Source organism: Pteronotus mesoamericanus, unplaced genomic scaffold, assembly GCF_021234165.1.
Source record: "Pteronotus mesoamericanus isolate MK-2021 breed Mesoamerican mustached bat unplaced genomic scaffold, CSHL_Meso_final scaffold_371, whole genome shotgun sequence".
NCBI classification, from domain to species: domain Eukaryota; kingdom Metazoa; phylum Chordata; class Mammalia; order Chiroptera; family Mormoopidae; genus Pteronotus; species Pteronotus mesoamericanus.
Genome location: NW_026555314.1, coordinates 2180615 through 2198983, shown reverse-complemented (window position 1 = coordinate 2198983; position 18369 = coordinate 2180615). Strand labels below are relative to the sequence as shown.

The window sequence follows — 18369 nt, the reverse complement described above, 5'->3', positions numbered from 1 at the left end:
CCACCTGGGGCTCTGGGCTCAGGTCTGTAGCCTCCCCAGCCAGGCCTGCTGGCCTGCATGGTTTGCCAGTGCAGGACTGCATGGGTCCTGCATGGGTGTCAGGCGGCACTCCTGCATGAAATACCCAGTGGCCTCGCCATGACCTCCAAGCACCTGGTTTCCAGCCTAGGTGGGGCAGGGCTGTCTCCACCTTCCTGCCCTTCTCCCCAAGTGCTCTGGGCACTGCCAGCCTTCTTAGGCTGCTGAGTCACCCATCTCACCTTATCACTCCCACCAGTAGCAGCCCCAGGTGATAGTAGCCTGGGCCACAGTGTCAAGCTTTGGGGCCTGGCTCCATGCCGACCTGACAGCGCCGTTTGCACCATAGCCAGCATTTTCTCAGCAGCCTGAGCGCATTGCTGCCCAACCCCCTTCACATGGTCTAAGATCAGCTGCTTCACATGAAGTCAGGGGCCCAAGGCCATGGCTTCTTGCCAGATGGGTCTCTTCTGGTCTCAACTGGGGTCAGACTGTGCTTTTGAGGGCTCGCCGCTCAGGGAGGCAACCTGGAAACCCTCAGGCTGGAGTCCTGCTCGAGTACACCCAGCCCTGCACTAGGCCGTCTTCCTGGGCACTCCTGCATCGGTCCCCTTCAGCCCTGCAGGAGTCGCAGAGTCCTCTGGAGGCTGGTGCAGGGCCTGCCGCCTGCGTGGGCACCACTGGCCTGCCCTCCATGACAGTTCCTGCGTGCTCCTCGGGGCTGAGCCCTGGCTGTGCCCTAGGACCCACCAAGGGGGCTGCAGGTGGGCTTGGCAGGTGAGCTTGGACCACGGGCTCAGACTGGAAAGTGGGTTTTGATGCTTTTCCCCCATAGGGAAGGGTGGCCCCGGGCCCGAGGATGCCCCCAGGACGTGCGGAGGCAGAAGTCTCAGTGGGCGTGAGTGAGACGCAGAGAGCAACGCTGTCCAGGCAAGGCTGCCTAAGGCCGGGTGCTGACGGCTTCCAGCACTGGGCCGGCCTATTGGGATTGTGCCCTGGGGAATGGCGGGTGACAAAATAGGGCTCAAAGTGGGGTGATCAGGACGAGAGGGTGCAGGTCAGAGGTCTCGGCTGGGGTTGCCTGCCTGGGGGATGGGATGAGGTAGATGCTCCAGGGCGAGGGGAGGGGACGGAGGGAGAGGACAACTTTGAGGAAGGGCTGTCTGAAGGAGTGCGATGGGGTCAGAGTGGGCTGTGCTGTACCCGAGGTGAGAGATACATGCACCTGGCCAGCCCTGGAGGCGCCGGGCACGGGCAAGTCACAGAGGCCAGTGGGAGCCTGGCGGATGGTCCGTGGCTGCGATCTTGCCCACAAGGCCTGTACGTGAGTACTTGTGCTTGGGCTTCGGTCCCTGGACCCCTATGCTGGAGACCCCCGTGCCACATGGAGGGTGGTTGGCTGAGTCCTGGAGAAAAAGACTCCTCAGGGGGCACTCTTGATGCTTGTTTACACTTTGTGGTTTATTTGGTGGTCAGTAATTAATGTCTTTGCTACTAAGTGGAAGAAAGCTAATAGAACGTAATCAAAATAGTGGTTTAATTGACAGATTTTACTGGTTCCTTGCACCTGTGCCTTCTTCAGCTCCTACCTGCCTACTTAGCTTACGTGGGTGCCACCATGCACCAGGTCCCCCAGCCCTCCGCACCCTAGTTACCTGCCTTCCCCACCTCGGCTCCAGAAGCTTTTGCCTTGGAGGTCTCGGCCAGCCTGTCCTCCATTTTATCCTCATTCTCAGGCGCCATCAGCATCCGGTGCTGGGTTTTGGCCCCCAGCTTGTGATCTGGCCTGTGCTCAGGCCGGTGCTCGGGCCGTGAGCCTGGCCGCGTGTCCAGTTTGCAATCGGCCCGGTACTTGCCCTCACCCTCCCTCTTTAATGAGGCAGAAGACATGGCTTTGGGCTTGGGGGGCTGCAGCCACGAGTGGCTGAGGATCTCATCAATGTGTAGCCTCCGGTTAACATCCGGTTGCAGGATGCGGTAGATGAGGTCCTTGCACTCGCCCGTCAAGTTCTTGGAGCGCGGGAAGTCCACGCGGTGCTCCTTCTGGATGCGCAGCATCTTCTTGATATCGGAATCATCGTAGGGCATGGAGCCGCAGACCATGATGTAGAGGATCACGCCCAGGCTCCAGATGTCATAGACCTTGGGCTGGTAGGGGATGCCCTGCAGGACCTCAGGGGCCGCGTATGCCGCCGACCCGCAGAAGGTCTTGCTGAGGGTGATGCGTCCGCTGCAGTCCCGCAGGCAGCGCTTGGAGAAGCCAAAGTCAGACAGCTTGATGTTGAAGTCCTTGTCAAGGAGAAGGTTCTCGCACTTGAGGTCTCGGTGGACAACATCCAGGTCGTGGCAGTACTTGACGGCTGAGGAGAGCTGGCGGAACATTTTGCGTGCCACGTCTTCATGCAGGGCCCCCTGGCACTTGATGAATTCGAGGAGGTCACCCTGGACACCAAGCTCCATGACGATGTAGATGCGCCCGTCCGAGGTCTCAAAGATCTCGTAGGTCTTGATGATGGAGCGGTGGTTGACAGTTGCCAGGATGTCCATTTCCCGAGGGAGGAATCTCTCCACAAAGTCAGTGGGTGTTTTTTTGCGGTCAATGATCTTAACTGCCACGTTGAACTTGAGGCGCTCGGAGTAGGCTGATTTGACTTTTGCGTAGGAGCCCTTGCCAAGATTGATGCCTGCTATGTAACCCTTCTTCCTTAGGACCGCGGCATCATCCATGGTGCCAGGAGCGGCTGGCGCCACTGCCCTCTACATCCCCTCCCCACGTGGGCCAGCAGTCATTGTCCTCATTTACAGTGTGGGGAGCCGTCTGGCTGGGCTGGCCTGGACTCGTGGAATGCTCAGCATTATCTCCACGTGACTTCAGCCTGTGAAGTCATAAAGCCCGGCAGCCAGGAGTGGAGCCTGGACTGGGAGGAACAGCGCCCCCAGAACCCTGAAGCCAGGCTGGCCTGTAGGAGTGCCCACTTGCCGCCCACGGGAAGGAAGCTGGCACCCAGGACTTTGGTAACCCTCCTTCTTCCTCCTCATCATGGCTTCCCTGTCATGAGCCAGGCCCAAGACGGGGACTGCCTAGGTCCAGCCGGAGCACCAGCCCTGTGCTGGTTTCCTCTCCTGGCTGTGGGGACTGACTCTGCATTGGCTCCTGTCTCATGAGGGCCAGTTTCCTGCAGCTTCTTTGGGGTATGAAGGAAGTCCATCTAGGGCATGTGTCCTCAGAACTGGCGGTGCCTGGGAGGGACTGCTCTGGTCTGGCCAGGCTGGCGGTGGTTCCAAGCTTAGTGAATAAGAGCAGCTTCTGTTTGGGGTCGCGAGCTGGGTGGGCAAGAGCTGCTGCGGCTGCCACCGGTGCTGCAGCGAGCAGGACGTGCAAGGGGTGCAAGGGTAGGCAGGGCTCTGGGGCACTGCAAGTCGCAGGCTGGCAGGTGTATTCCGAGGCCTGGGGCAGGCCTGCAGGGTGAGCTGGGCTTCAGTCAGGTAGAGGAGGCGATGAGGCATCCAGGTAGGAAGAGCCTGGTACAGGAGAGGGCTTGTTCTGGGGATGGCGGAGTTGCACAAACAGGTTTCCGAGGGAAAAGGTAGGTGGGGGCTTTTCCCTGAGTGATGGGCAGCCACTGCAGGGCACATGGGAAGAAGAGCTATGACTCAAATCACATTGTAAGATGGCAGCATAGAGAATGGGCTTCGGGGTGAGTGGAGGCCAGTGCCTTTGACCAGGCAAGAGGAGGCTGGACAAGGGGGGCCCTGGGAGGTCTGGGCAACAGGGCAACAACAGGGTCTAGCGTGCTGGTCAGTGATGTGGCAGGGCCTTGGGCAGAACCTTGGTGCTGGGGGACCTGGGTGTGCTGAGGTCCAGGAGCACCCAGAGCGTCCACTGTAAAGAGCAAGCACCTGGTGAGGAGGGGTCCTAAATTATGTCAGTTGGGCCTTTATGAAGAGTGACGTGTTGTAGCTGTTGGAACCCTGGGAAAGCCCCTTGTTTGCCTCTCTCAGACCTTCTTTTGCACCTGGAAACAATGTGCAAACCCCGTTTCAGGGCACATGGATGGAGTTCTGCTTTGGAAGACATGGCTTCCTCTATATATCTCCTTAGGCACTTTGGAAGCCCTGTGGTTCATTTGTTTTCCACCACAGGCATCCCGTGCCCACAGATAGCACGCTGTCAGGACAGGTGCGCCGTGCACCCCATGTTTTGGGGAGAGGGAGGAAGGCCGGCTTCTTTGTGGGTGGTCAGGGGCTGACGATGGAGCTGGCGGGCAGGGCTCCACCAGGCTGACGAGGGGCAGGACGGCAGGCAGCCAGAGGTAACACATCTACTGAGTGTGGTTGTGTGGATGCTCCAGGAGCCTGTGGGGAGCTCCCTGTGTCCGGAGGCCCATGTGGAAGACGGGAAGATGGCAGAGGCTGGGCAGCCAGTGTCCAGGTGCCTGGCGGGGGTGACTGTTCCCAGCAGGGCGGGCCCACAGTGGGCAACTGCCCTCCGGCAGCCAGGCCTCCCCGAGAGCTGCCTTCTCCCTGAGGCCCTCTTTCTTCTGGGGGCTCTTTCTGGCCTAAATGACCAGTACTTCACTCCCGCATGCCTCAGAGGGGCTGGCTGTGAGGGTTTGCAGGCCAGGACCCAGTTCCATTGTCACAGCTGGGTATGAATGACGCCCACTTTCTTCTGTGCCCCAGATGTTCTATGTAGGGCGCTCCTGCATATTTTCCTTTTTGGCTGATGCCACTGACCCACTTTGTGGATTCTACTTCCTCATACCCTGCTCTTGCCTGGACAGGGTGGCCTCCTTGGTTCTCGGACATGGTGAAGGAGGCAGGTCTCAGCCTCGGGCAGGGATATGGGGGCCGCAGCTTTGCCCATGACGTGCATGCTGAGGCCGGGGTGTTACCAGGGGACCTTCAGCAGGACTCCTGAACTGCAGTCACGTGGGCAGAGTCACTGCAGACTCTGAGAAGGCCACTCTTGAGCTTTGGTTTCCTCCATAAATTGGGCGACTACTTGTCCATTCACCCTGTAGGCATTTGAGGGTCACTTCCAGGAGCCGGGGCACACTGATGAACTAGAAAGGACCCAGGCCTTCCCAGAGTCCAGAGGTCAGGGAGGTTCATTGTCACACCGATGAACTGGGGACTGGACTTGGGGAGACTGGGGAGGTCTGGGAGGGCTGAGGGCTTAGGAGTTGGCCACACGGAGGCAGACAAGGACTGCAGGTACATGTCATGGCCTTGAATGGACAGTGTGTAGAGGGCATGCAGGGACAGTAGGGAGCACTGCGGGTCACAGTGTCCATGTTGAGGGTGTTGACCTTAAAGCTTTTGGGGGGAGGTGATCACTGAAGGGGTTAAAGCCAGGGCCAAGTCCGGGGTGAGCATTTCACAGGAGTGGCTGGCGTATGAGGCCACCTGGGGAGCCGTGGCTTCAGTCACTCAGGCTGCCACTCAATGCTGTGATTCAGGAAGTTGGCTACCCCCTCCGGGCTGTCTCCCCACCTGGAAGGCACACAGTAAGTGCTGCTTCCTGCGGCCTCTCCCGCCCAGGCTCACCTTGGGGCCTGGCTGCAGTGGGACTCCCAGGCCCTCTTGCCATACACTGCCCACTGCCCTGAGGACAGACATGACCAAGAGGAGGAGGTCCGTGAGCCTCTCCTTGGGACAGCCCCACCTCAAGTCCGCTTCGCTCTGCAGTTCCACTCCACCACCAGGCAGGCTGCATGCCTCTGGGCTCCAGGAACCTTCAATCTGCACTCAGAACTGGGTGGCTGATCTGTGCCAGGACCCTGGGCACTCACTGGCCTGCCATGGTGGAGCTCAGCGGCTGTCTGCTGAGGGCTGTTGGAGTCCCCAGAAGGCCTTGTGGAAGCCATGACCCCTTGGCTGAGCCTGGAGACATAGGCAAGGTCTGCAGGGATGCATCCACAAGTGTGATTATAACATGTATGCGTGGGGTGTCGGGCTGAGGGAAGAGGCTGGGAAGCCAGGATGAGGCCAGACCTGGGAAGACCTCAAAGGTCAGGCACAGGGATTCTTTCCTCAGCAGAGGGAGCCAGACTGGGCGCAGTGGGAGGCAATGCCAGGGCGAGGAGGAGGCCTTGGTGGTGGCTGAGCCATGACACACACACACACAGAGACAGGAGGAAACAGTTTGCGTGAAAGTGGCTCTGGGGAGGAAGGAGCCAGGCAGAGCAGTGTACTGGCTTTGGGGAGCGAGGCAGAGGGCAGGTCGGGTCTCACTTCTCCCGGCGGGCTGGGGGCTGGGATCTTCCGAAGACAGAGACGGGGTGGGGCTGAGTCTGAGTCTGAAGGCATTGGCCCTCTTGATGTGTTAACCCTGCAGGTCCACGTGAGACTGTCAGAGCACGTGCAGAGCACAGAGAGGAAGGGCCCCCACAGCAGAGGGGAGGACTGCACGAGGAAGGGCAGGCAGGGCCCTGCAGAGCACTGCACTTGGCGGTGCTAAGTGCAAGCCTGCTCCATCTGTGGGACACAGATGGCTGCGGCAGCCAGGCATGCATTGTGAGGACACCTGTCCTGTCTCCTACTCACTGGTATCAACTCGTCCACTCTGGCAGGGAGCGTCACTCCTGGGGACAGTCTGGAACTGGAGGGGAACAGGGTGTGTATGCCATGCAGGCTAGAATGTGGCTGGGCTGTCCGGCAGCGCCCTGTTTCCTCTGGGCTGTGGGAATGGCCACAGGGCGGGGTGACTGGGCACCGCTGAAAACCGGGAGCAGTTGGACGGAAGGGAACTCCTGGGGAACAGAGCAGAAAACTGAGCTGCTGCCCAACAAGGCGGAGAGCTTGAGAGTCTGAAAAGCTGGTCCACATGCCCTCTGCGGGTCCTGCCCCACCAGCAGCCTTTTGGGTCCCCCTCCCACCCATCATCGACAGGCAGCCACCTTGCCCTCCTTGGTCCTGTCCTCTCTTTGTCCCCTCTCCACCCAACATTGCACTCACGGCCTCCCTCTCAAAGCAGCATCTTCCTCACTCAGCTTTCTGCTCTGGTCCAGGGCCTGAGGTCAAGGTCAGGGTTGGATACACTAGGATATATTTTCCAAAGTTGGCATGGGTGGGGTGGGATGCATCCTCTCCCTGGACGACCCCAGTCAGCTGGGGCAAAGACATTCACCTTAGAGTCTGCACTAATATAGTGATTTATTCCTTCTTTACCATGTGGGTTACCAACTTCAAAGGGAGGGAAAATAAACTGACGAAAATAGTGGCTTATCCAGGACTGTCTTCCCTTCACTTGCTTGTCCCTTAACTCTTTTGGAGCCCAGGCTCGAAGCTGTGATCTCTGCCTCATTCCCTGCCGGCCCCTGGGCCATGCAAGAAGCTCACTAGGTGCATGTCTCTGGAGGCTTTGCAGAGTCCCCTTCTACCCTCTCCTTGCTCGGATGCTCATCTGAGAGGGCGAGGCTTGTGGTCTCCAAATGGCTTGACACCTGCACTTGCAGCACCTCCTCGGCGGGTTTTGGCTCTGGCTTCACCTCAGGCTGTGCCTCCTCCTGGGGCTCTGGCTTGGTGATACACTTCTTGTCAGAGTCAGTATCAGGGGCCTTTGAGGGCTCAGTTTCCTGGGAGGTCTCCCCCTCCTTGTTGATGGCTGCAGAGAACAGGCCCCGGGCCTTGGGCTGCACCCAGCCATGACTTAGGATCTCATCAATGCGCAGCCGCCGGTTGACATCTGGTTGTAGCATGCGGTAGATGAGGTCCTTGCACTCACCTGTCAGGTTCTTGAAGCGAGGGAAGTCAATGCGGTGCTCCTTCTGGATGCGCAGCATCTTCTTGATATTAGTGTCATCGTAGGGCATGGAGCCGCAGACCATGATGTAGAGGATCACGCCCAGGCTCCAGATGTCATAGACCTTGGGCTGGTAGGGGATGCCCTGCAGGACCTCAGGGGCTGCGTACGCTGCCGACCCGCAGAAGGTCCTGCTCAGTGCCATTCGGCCACCATCATCCCGCAGGCAGCGCTTGGAGAAGCCAAAGTCAGACAGCTTGATGTTGAAGTCCTTGTCAAGGAGAAGGTTCTCGCATTTGAGGTCTCGGTGGACAATGTCCAGGTCATGGCAGTACTTGATGGCTGAGGAGAGCTGGTGGAACTTCTTGCGAGCATCATCTTCATGCAGGGCTCCCCGGGTTTTGATGAATTCAAGGAGGTCACCCTGGACCCCGAGCTCCATGACAATATAGACCTTGCCATCCGATGTCTCGAAGATCTCGTAGGTCTTGATGATGGAGCGGTGGTTTAGCATGGTTAGAATCTCAATTTCCCGGGGAAGGAATTTCTCCAAGAAGTCTGTGGGGGCTTTCTTGCGGTCGATGATCTTGACCGCCACGTTGAACTTGAGGCGCTCAGAGTAAGCGGATTTGACTTTTGCATATGAGCCCTCTCCCAAATTTATCCCCATGATGTAGCCTCGTCGCTTGAGGATGGCAGCATCATCCATGGTGCCAGGAGCACCCAGTGCCTCTGAGGCTGCCCTCTACATCCTTGCAAGACATGGGCCAGCAGTGTCCTCATTTACATTGTGGACAGAGAGTCCTCTGGGCTGGCCTTGCCTGCTGTCCCTGCCTCCTTAGAGGCCCAGACTCTGGAGTGGAACGTTCAGCATTGTCTCCCAAGTGACTTCAGTGGGTGAAGTCATAAAGGAATACCCTAGGGGAATGTGGCTCTTGCTTGAGCCACTTGGACTTGGAACCCTGGAAGGCTGGCCAATGGGCTGGCCAAAGCAGACCAAAAGCCCACAGAGAGTGGCCTTGCAATTGCCTGGGACCCAAGGTATCAGGGGTCTGTGAGGACACATTGGTCTGCCTGTGCCTCCAAACCAAGAGCCGGGACTGCTTGTTGACAGTGGAGCTAATTACTGCAACCCAGGAAATCCAAGGCAGGTGGTTGTCCCAGCAGGAAACAAGCCATAGTCCAGTTGGGGCTGTCTGAGGGTTTAATCAGGCATAATTTACAAAGGTGGGAGCAGAGTGTAGGAAACCCCAGTGGTAGTCACACACTCTCAGAAGGGAGGGATGACCACTGGGACCTGGGAAGGGTAAGGTAGAGAGGGTGACCCTGAGAGAGGCAGTGTAGGCCACAGTGACTTCACAGGCAAAGAGTTGGGGAGGAACATCCCTGAGCTTTTCCCCTTCGTTCCTAGAAGCCCTTGCCTGTGTCCACACAGGTGGCCTGCAGGCCATGCAGCAGGGTGGAGGGGGGTCAGGAGGGGCAAAGACTCCAGGCCCGGGGGGGTCACTGCCTTTAGGAAGCCAGAACTCTGCCCTCTCCTGTATAATTTGGCTGGGCTCTTCATCTCTCTGTAGTTCTCTTTCCTCATCTAAAACCTTGCCTGCCTGCTTCTCTGACAGTGACTCTGCGCAGGGGACAACTGGCAGGAATTTCTGCTCTTGGCTATGTGTTCCCTTCTTGGGGGTCTGCCCAGACCATAGTCCTGGCTGGGCTCCCAGGGCAGATCTGGGACTGGGGCAGAAGCTGGACCTGGATCTTGCTTCGAGTGCCATCAGCTGCTCCTGGAATGCTCCCTGAGGACAGTGCAAGTGGAGAGGTCAGCACTGGACAGGGACCAGTTTCTGCCAGCAGTGAAGCCCTCCTCTGCTGTGACAGCCCCTTTGTCTAGCACCTGCTCAGAGCCACACTGAGGAGCAGAAGCAGGCAGGTCTGGCCTAGCCTTGGGTTTAACCTTGGCCATATCTGCCCAGGGGTTGTGGGTGCCTTTCTCTCAGATGACCCTGAGTGTCCTAGAATTAAGTGACACTCGAGAGAACCATGCCTTGAGGGGTCGTGAGAGGCCTACTCCTGGGGAGTGAGCCTGTGGGGCTGGAAGTGGGCCAGGTGGGGATGGGGTCCTTGCCAGCCTTGGTCCTCCCTCCTTTCTCTGCTCCCACCTTCACCCTCTTTCCCAGCCCTCACACCCTGTGCCACACCTTGTGTGCACGGCTGATGGTCGGTCCTTCCTTTGGAGAGCTTGCTCCTTTCTTCTGCTGAGAACACCCTATCTGCTATGTCTCCTCTATGGTCACCTTGTTCCCGATAACAGGTGTGAGGTCAGTACTTAGGGCATTGTCCCCAGTGGCTTTCCTCTATGCGGATGTGGCCTGATGTGGCAGCAGCTGCGCCCAGTGTTCCTTTCCCTCTTCTTGCCTTGTGTAGGCAAGGCCCTTCCTCCAGAGCCAGCTTACTACAGGGTTTCTTTAGAACGGGGCTTCCCGGTCAGCTCTCTTTGTACGACACTACTTTAGGCTATTTTCTCATCTGTTGGAAACATTTTCAGTTGCGTGTGCTGAAGTCACACCTTCCTGTACCTCATAGCATTGATCCTCTTTCCCTGCCTCCTCAAAGATAGTCTGGGGCTTTCCAGTTTTCCTCACCCCTTCTTTGCAGACCTTCCTAAAGACCACTTTAGGGCTCACTCTTGGACTTCGGACCAGATCTCAGCCTGCGGGTGTCCAAGGTATGAAGACCCTTTGTATCCCGTCCGTGTTTGACGCACTTCCCCCGCTCACCGGACACTCCCGGCCCCTCTGCTCCCCACCCTTCGGCCCCACTGGGCCCTGCCCCTTTCTCGGTCCGTCTTCTCGATCGTCCTATTGCCCCTCCCCTACCGCCCCTGCACCGCGCTCTAGGATCCTGGGCCTTTGGGAGTCCCTACACCTCAGGTACCAACCCCGAGCCCCACCTCTTTGTTTAGCCAATGGTACACTTCACTCTTTAAGCCCCGCCCCGTCGGGCCCGCCCCTCATCGTCTGGATCTCAGGCCTTACCCCTTTCGGGCCCTACTACCCAGGCTCCGCCCCAGCTCGGCCACTGGTCCGCACTTACTGGGAACGCGCAGGCCCCGCCCCCCTCGGCGCTCATTGGCCGGTGCCAGTGTAGAGGGCGGGAGGCGGAGCGTCGTGAGGCAGAGCAGGACGGCCGCCATCTTGCGCGAAGCAGGAGTCGGAACCCTAGGCTGCGACCGGGAGTGCGCGCCAGTCCACGGCCCAGTGCACCCGCGGCCCAGCCGGAGCCCTCTCTCGCTGCCTCTTCGCACTCGGCCCTGTCCCAGGTCCCGTCCCCGGCCCGGTCCCCCGACCCTCAGCCAGGCCCGGTCTGGCCTCCCCGCGGGGTCACGCGGCCGCCCCGGGGACGATGAACGGAGGATAAATGGTGCCCAAGGCAGACAGCGGTGCCTTCCTGCTGCTCTTCCTGCTCGTGCTCACCGTCACCGAGCCGCTGCGACCAGGTGCGCGGCGCAGGGGGGCGGGGCGGTCGGCCGGGGGCGGGGCGTACGGGGAAAGGGTCACCTGGGACCTCCGTCCACCTGGCGGCCGCGTCATCCGCCCGGGACTGTGCACCGCCGGAACCATGCCATGAGCTTACCTGGGCTCGAGAGTCTCGTGTACAATGGAAGTTTGTTCTCGAGGGATGGTGCCTTTGGGTCCACATCTGTGGAGCACTACATACTTTGCGGTTGATGGAAGCGAGAGCGATGGAGTTCTCTCGCCGGGGAGCTGCGCTCTGGACGCGCCCTGTTTGCTAGTCCAGTGGCTGGGGTTAGGCTCGAGTGCTGGGGGTCGTGAGAGCATCTCGAGGAGGTACCTGGTTCCTCCCAGCAGCGAGATGGTGCCAGCGTCTATCCCTGGGAAAAACCCTCGGCTGGAAAGCGGTAGCCGTGTCGCTTATTGTCACTCAGTGAAGTGTTAACGCTCGAGAAGTACTCAGCTCAGAGACCTGCCCCGAGGAGGTTCTAGGAGGCTACCTAGCATCGCGAGCGGGCCTGTCCTGCGACAGAGACTATCGCGTTCCCCGCAGGTGTGTCACAGTAGTAGCAGCCTGAACAGTGCCAGGTACTTAGGGACTGCTCCTTGTATTTGATGATTAAATGCCTTTGGAACTCCCCTTGGAACCTGTGTTTCTATAAAAAAGCTTGTGGTGGGGGATCAGAATCATGGCAGCTGGAAGTCCTAGACAGTTTTTCTCTACTTGTTTCTGGTGTACTCCTCTGAACTGCAGCAAGAAAATCAAGTCCCCAAATGCAGGGCCGATTTCTCTAGCAGGCACAGGAGATGCAATGCTGGCGGCCCACAGTGCTCTTAGGGGCCTGTGAAAATGTGCGATTTCTTTTAAAATAAGCAGAAAAATAAAAAAAAAACCCTTTTAGGTTAAAAAATGTACACAGAGGTATCCATTTTTATAACAATGCAATTGAAAAGTATGGCTTTTTTTTTTAATTGAAATTTTAAGAGAGAAAGACGACGATTTTTGTTGTTCCATTTATTTCTGCATACATTGGTTGATTCTTATGTATGCCCTGACCAGGGATTGAAGCGGCTATCTTGGTGTATCAGGATGACACTCTAACCAACTAAGCTACTCTGCCAGGGCTAAAGTATGATTAACAGTTTTTTTCTTTTATTAATACGGGAAGGGATCCATGAAGGTGGAAGTGGTTAGGGCCATCTTCTGTGAGCACTGTCTGGCTGCCTTGGATAAAGGCAGGTTGGGAGCACAGCTGTGTGCGGCCCTGCACTGAGCCCTAGCCAGGCTCCTACCCCAGACACACTGAACCTCTCTACTCCCTAGTGTGTACCTTGTGGCCAAGGTCCTGGGCCCACGCTCAACCTGGAGTCTCTCCAGTGATACTTCTCTGGGTTCCCTGAGTAGAGGTGGTTGCTACTGCTTTTGATGTTCTTTGGGCAGCAGGGTTACTAGTTCTGAGATAGCCGCCTTGGCAGGAATGGAAGCCAGGAAAAGGGCCACCTGTCTAGGAGGATACTGTATGAGCTCTTGGGGAGCAGAGCCAATGGATTGTGGGTTGTTGTGATTAAGTCCTTTAGAAAACACCTCTACACCCATAGAAAGGTGTGACATCATCCTCTTCTGGTTCCTGGGTCCCAGTTTTGCACATCATGACTTTAGACTCTGAGGGATGAAGCCATGAATCATGCATGCCTATTTTCCTTGGGGTGCCTCTGGTTCCAGGTCTAGCATCTCCTGCCTGAATGACAGGTGACGAATGTCCCTGACTCCTTTTCTCTCTGTCCACATGTCCTGCCAACTGGGCAGCAGCCATTCAACAAGCATGTCGGTGTTCAGTGCCTGCCCATCACTAGGGAATAAACCCCTCCTTCTGGGAGTGCCCTTTAGGTGTGGAAGGAGGAACAAGGTGTAAATCAGTCTACTGAGTGTGGGGCCCCAGGCAGGTGGCAGAGGTGAACCATTTGAACCTGTGAAGCAGGGGAGGGCTTCACAGAAGACATCACACTTAGGTCTGAGTGGGAGCAGGGAGGCCGCTCTGGCAGAGGGAGCAAAGTTACCCTTTCATTCCAGGGCTCTCTGGATTGGAACTTCGTAGTGGTATCTTGCTCTGCAAAACTGGGGGACTCCTACTGGCTCCCTGATTTTGGGCAGCGAGGGCATGTCTGACTCTGGGTCAGATGTCCTCCTTGTGTGCTGTGTGTGCTCTGTGTCCTTCCAGGCAGTCTGCTGGCTGGCATTTTTGAGGGGGTGCTTCTTTGGTCTTTGCTTGCATTCCTTCTGTTGGAATCCTGACTTAGACCCATACTTGGGTGTGAGGAGAGCACCAGTCTGTTTCCCAGGAAGGAAGGAGTGAGGTAGGCAGGCGGGTATGGAGGGTGTCCTCCGATTTTTTCCAGGTGGAACCCTTAAGGGCAGGGACTGAACCATTTTCGGCTCTTCTCTGATGCAGGCCAGGGCATGAGGCGTTTCACAGAGTGGGGACAATGGGCAACACGAGAGTGCTGAACTTGACCTTTTGCCAAAGTTTTTTTAAAATGCATGTCTGATACTGCTTGAGAATGTGTTAAATGCCAAGTGCTGTGGTGTGAGGTAGATACTTTTGTTAGCCCCATTTACAGATGGGGAAATTGGAACATGGAGAGCTCATTAAGGAAGTGACTGAGATGTGATTCAATCCTAGAAGCCTGGCCTGACCCCATCACGCACCCCTCCCAGGGGCCTGTGTGTGCCCTTCCACCCTTACCCACCCTTCCACCCTGGCGGAGAGCCCCAGGCCACTTCTCTTCTGATGGACCCAGTGGTTCACTGCAAGAGGATGCTGAAGCTTTTTCCATCTGAATAATCTGGTCTGAGAAGCAACCCTCCCCCAAAATTCCTTTTGTGGTTAACCATAATGACCAACGAAGAGGTGCATTATTATGTCTACTGGGGATGTGGTGAGAAAGAAAGATTAAGAAAGAGATCTCTATTGAAGGATGACAAAGGTAGGGGGGCATTTAGGGGCTGCCACTGGGATATCATGTCACTCTATCTGTACAGGGGATGCAGCATCAGTTGCTGATTGTGAAACTGTGTTTTTCTAGCATCAGTTATGAAAGAAAATCATGCCACCCATCCCTACAGGCTGACTCCACAATATGTAGCTGGGAAAACATTTACCTTCCATGACTTACCATGTTCTCGACTGAGGTCCCCAGCCCAGTAAAAGGCTTGTGCTTGGGCAGGCCTCCCAGTGGGTAGCAGGACTGGAGCTGTGTTCCTTGGGAGAAGAAAGCTTTTCCTACTAGGAGAGGCAAGTGACCTGTATGAGGTCACATAGCCTGTGAGCAGCCCACCTGGGATTCAAACCCAGGTGAGCTGTCTCCTAGTTCAGGGTTCTTTCCCTTTGGCCGTTAGGGACCCTAAGGGGCCTGCTGCATATGATGGACTGGTGAGCCCTTGGTGAGCTGAGAAGTGGCCATAGTACCTTACGTCTGGAGCAGCATACTGGTTAACGAATAGGAAGTGTGTGGATATTCTGTAAGCAGAAGTGGCTGAAGCCTGTGGAAGTAGCTGGGAAGGTGAGCCTGCACCTAGGCTGGCCAGCTGCCTTCTGAGTTTGGGGCTCGCTCTTCCACAGTCTCCCACCCTGTAACACTAGAGAACTTGCCCTGCTAGTAGACTGGGCTTTGGGCTTTACAATTTCATTCTTTTTAGTTGGAAATTAGTGTAACACTTTCCATCCTCACTAGCTAATGAATTCTTTTTTTTTGTTTTTAAACAATAAAAATAAACATTTTGAGGGGAAATAACCTTAAACTTAGAGAAAAATTTCAAAAATACAATTAGTACAAAGAACACTTGAATGTCCTGTACTAGATGAATATCCTGTACTGTTGTTAGCATTTTATTTTATTTACCTTATCCCCACTGTGTGTCCTCACTCATGCTTAGATATGTATGCACGCACATAGTTTTTTTCTGAACCATTTGACAGTAAGTTGCATATGTTCCAACAGTTTCCCTGCGAACACTTGATCACTTCAGAGAGCAGGAGCAGGCGCCCGGGACCTAGCGCCCCAGAGAGATGTGAGGTGATGCTCCTCGCCCCTTTGCTTGCATTCACCCTGTAACCAGCCCTCACTATCACCTGCTGTGTGCTAGGCACTGTGTCAACCACAGATGGGCTTGAGGGCACAGGATGTGCTGTGGTTAAAGCTCCGTTTGGCCCAGGTGGCAGCCAGTCAGGGTTAGTGTTTCAGTTGGTGGTTCTGGCCTTAGGGATGAAGAATGTGCTGCTGTTGCATGCTTTGGCAAATGCCCCTGTACCTTCCCACTCTTATTAGGCTGTGTTTTTGCTGTTCCTCTGGTCCAGATTGCTCTTGCTGCAGCCTTGGCCTGCTTTCCAGGCCTAGCTGCTTGGCACTGTCTTCTCCCTGCCCTCCCCTGGCAGTTCCGCAGCACCTAATGAATGCACACGTCACGGGAGGTGATCTAGCTGTGGGCCCTCCCTGCACACGTGATATCTTACTTCTGTTCCCTCCCTCTCTTTGGCATAGGGAAACACCTAGTAGATTCTTTGCTCTAAGTGGAATGTGTCAGTGACAACATTTAGGACCTAGTAGATAGCAAGAGACTGATTAAATGTCTTCCCCTCTTGTGCTACTAGATTGTTCCCTTGTCACATGTGCTTTTGTGTTTCGGTTGCTGAAAAGCTGGTAGCCAGTCCCTTCTCCTTCCTGCAGAGCCGGTCAGTAATCCCAAGAGCCTACTTTTGGCCAACAGTTTGCCGGGGGGAGAGTGGGACCACAGTATGGTTTTTATGTAACACCGATACTTGTTTCTGTGTGATTTACAAATAGACTTGGGAGGTTTAGCAAAAGACAGTCCTGCTGCTCCAAGATGGGCCACAGTCTGGGCAGGGCAAGTCCAAGGGGGTGTGAATGGCATGTTGGCAGTGGTCAGAGCACAGCTGACGGGGGACCCGGAGGGTTCTGGGGCTTCTGGGCATCAGCCTGGGAGGAAGGACGGCCTGGGTCTGGCATTGCTGTAAGCCAGCTGTGCAGAGAGCGCTGCGGTTAGATCAAGGCAAGTCCAGTGTTGTGGTTTGAGAGCATCGACCCTAGAGCCGCACTGCCCAGTGTCAAGTCTTGCTCTGCCACCTACTCTGTGACTTCTCTGTGCCTCAGATTTCTTATCTGTAATGTGGGTAAACAGAACTTCATAGCGATGTTGTGAGAATTAAAATAGATAGGTATAAAGTTCAAAGAAGTGTCTCATATAAAGCACATGCTTCATAAAGGCCAACTGTAAACGTTATCCCTGAATGGATATCAGGGAGTGGAGGGACACCCCCTTAAACTGTAAGCAGAACTCTGCGCGCGCACACAAGGGCATATTTATCAGGAGAAGGCCCGGTTCCTGTGTCGTCTCCCCCCACCCCCAGCTGACCCCCACCCAGTCAGCAGAGCACAGTGGCTTTCAGCAGCGTCTGATACATAGTGCTGAATGAGTCTAGCCATTTTTGATGGTCTGGGCAAGGGTGGGGGTATTAGCTTGTGGAGAGCCACCAAACAGCCCCAGCACTTTGGACAGGGCTAGGATTGTTCATAGTGACATGTTTTGCTCTTTGTCACGTTCATGTGGTGCCCCTGGGCCTGATCTGGCACAGAGTGGGCACTCAGAAATCAGTTACTGAGTAAATGCACAAATGGCTATTTATATTTTGACATAAAGAGCAATAGCTCCCTTAGCTAGCGGGCCTTGCAGCTGCCCCTGGGGTGGGGGCGAGGACGAGGGCCTTGTGGCCGACTGCAAGAATGCCTGGGGAGGGTTTGGTGGGGGTGGGGGTTGCCACAGAGCCAGCTGGCCTGGGCCTCACTGTGGGGAGCTTGCTTCTGCGGACACGGGCTGAGCTGAGAGGTAAGGGCAGGTGAGGGCTTCTCACAAACGTGGATCCCCATTGAAGTTCACCGGCCACCCGGGGTTTGGAGGGGCTGGGGGCTTCTGCAGTTTGGAGCCCCAGGGCCGGCTGCCTCTCCGATAGACTTGCCTGGCTCTGAGGCTTTAGAAGCAGAGTGCCCCTGCACGAGGTGACCTGCCCTTTCACAGGCCATTGCCCAGCACAAGGCTTGCTTAAGAGGTGCGGCACAAGGACTGTACACATTCTCCTCTTGGCCTTCTCCCGTCCCCGCCTCTTGCCTGGTGTGGCTGTTGCTTCGGTGAGCCTGGATCGGTCGTCGTCCTTACTCAGTGCCCCTACTCCCTTCCGGTCCCTCTCTGTGGGCTGGCTTTTGGGTCCCTGGCAGGCAGCCATCAGTTCAATCAGCTTATCTGTCTGGCCTCAGCTGTCGACTGCCCGGTGGTAGACAGGACAGAGCCCGCTGGGTGTGCTGGGCCAGGACAGCCTCCAGGTCACCCTGCACTCCCACCTTGTCTCAGAAGCCTTGCTGCCTGGGGGCCCTCCCTTAGGAGGCCGTCTCTATGGAGAGCAACACTTGGAGCGGCCCAGGGCATTGGGCATGGGGCAGGAACTACTGTGAGGGGCGTCCCGGAGGGCCGGACGGAAGACATGAGCTTCCAGGGGCCCTGCACACTTAGGTTGACATCAGGTCTCCTGATGCGAGTCCTTTCGGGTGCCACTGGCCACCTCTAGGGTCCGTGGGTCAGTTAGCGTGTACAGAGCTTCGCGGTCTTAGAAGACAGAACAAGAGGGCTAGAAGAGCCTGGAAGGGATGAGGCTCGCTTGGGGCCCAGGCAGGCCTGTGCTGCAGCCCCTAGTGGTGTATTGGCCGCCCTTGGAGGGGGAGACAGTTGTCAGTTCCCCACCCCCCTGCTCCGTGTGCAGACCCTGGCGGTGAGCCGCAGTGAAAGCCCAGGGCGGCCGGGAAAGCGTTCACACACAGAGTATTTTACAGAAATGGAATTAATACTTGGCATACGATTTTTTGACGTTTTCATTTGACAGTGTTTTACCTTAGAGACCTCTCGTCAAAAGTTTTCAAGAAGCTACAGTTTAGTGAGACTTACAGCTGGAGCTGGTGCAGGCTGGGGGACCTGACGCATGAGGTACACAGCAGTGCCTCTGGCCGACCCCCGGCGCGTGGGGCTTTGTC

The 18369-nt window shown here is 56.3% G+C and overlaps 3 protein-coding genes across 6 annotated transcripts in view; 1 reads left to right on the top strand and 2 right to left on the bottom strand.

Annotated features, from left to right (window-relative positions):
• Window positions 1–555: 555 nt before the first annotated feature.
• TSSK2 (testis specific serine kinase 2) lies at window positions 556–2745 on the bottom strand. The gene is made up of 2 exons (XM_054592757.1): window positions 1674–2745; window positions 556–1013 (listed from the first exon to the last, which is right to left on the bottom strand). Exons 1-2 carry the CDS (start codon window positions 2743–2745, stop codon window positions 556–558), a joined length of 1530 nt encoding a protein of 509 aa, XP_054448732.1.
• Window positions 2746–7361: 4616 nt separating this feature from the next.
• LOC129086210 (testis-specific serine/threonine-protein kinase 1-like) lies at window positions 7362–8474 on the bottom strand. The gene has a single exon (XM_054592671.1). The coding sequence runs from the start codon at window positions 8472–8474 to the stop codon at window positions 7362–7364; it is 1113 nt and encodes a 370-aa protein (XP_054448646.1).
• Window positions 8475–10942: 2468 nt separating this feature from the next.
• Window positions 10943–18369, top strand: part of DGCR2 (DiGeorge syndrome critical region gene 2) — a 55394-nt gene continuing 47967 nt past the window's right edge. For all 4 annotated transcript variants that reach the window (XM_054592740.1, XM_054592738.1, XM_054592739.1 and 1 more), the window contains exon 1: window positions 10943–11258. In XM_054592740.1, the coding sequence (XP_054448715.1) occupies window positions 11180–11258 (79 nt within the window). In that variant the 5' untranslated portion in view covers window positions 10943–11179. The remainder of the gene's footprint in view (window positions 11259–18369) is intronic.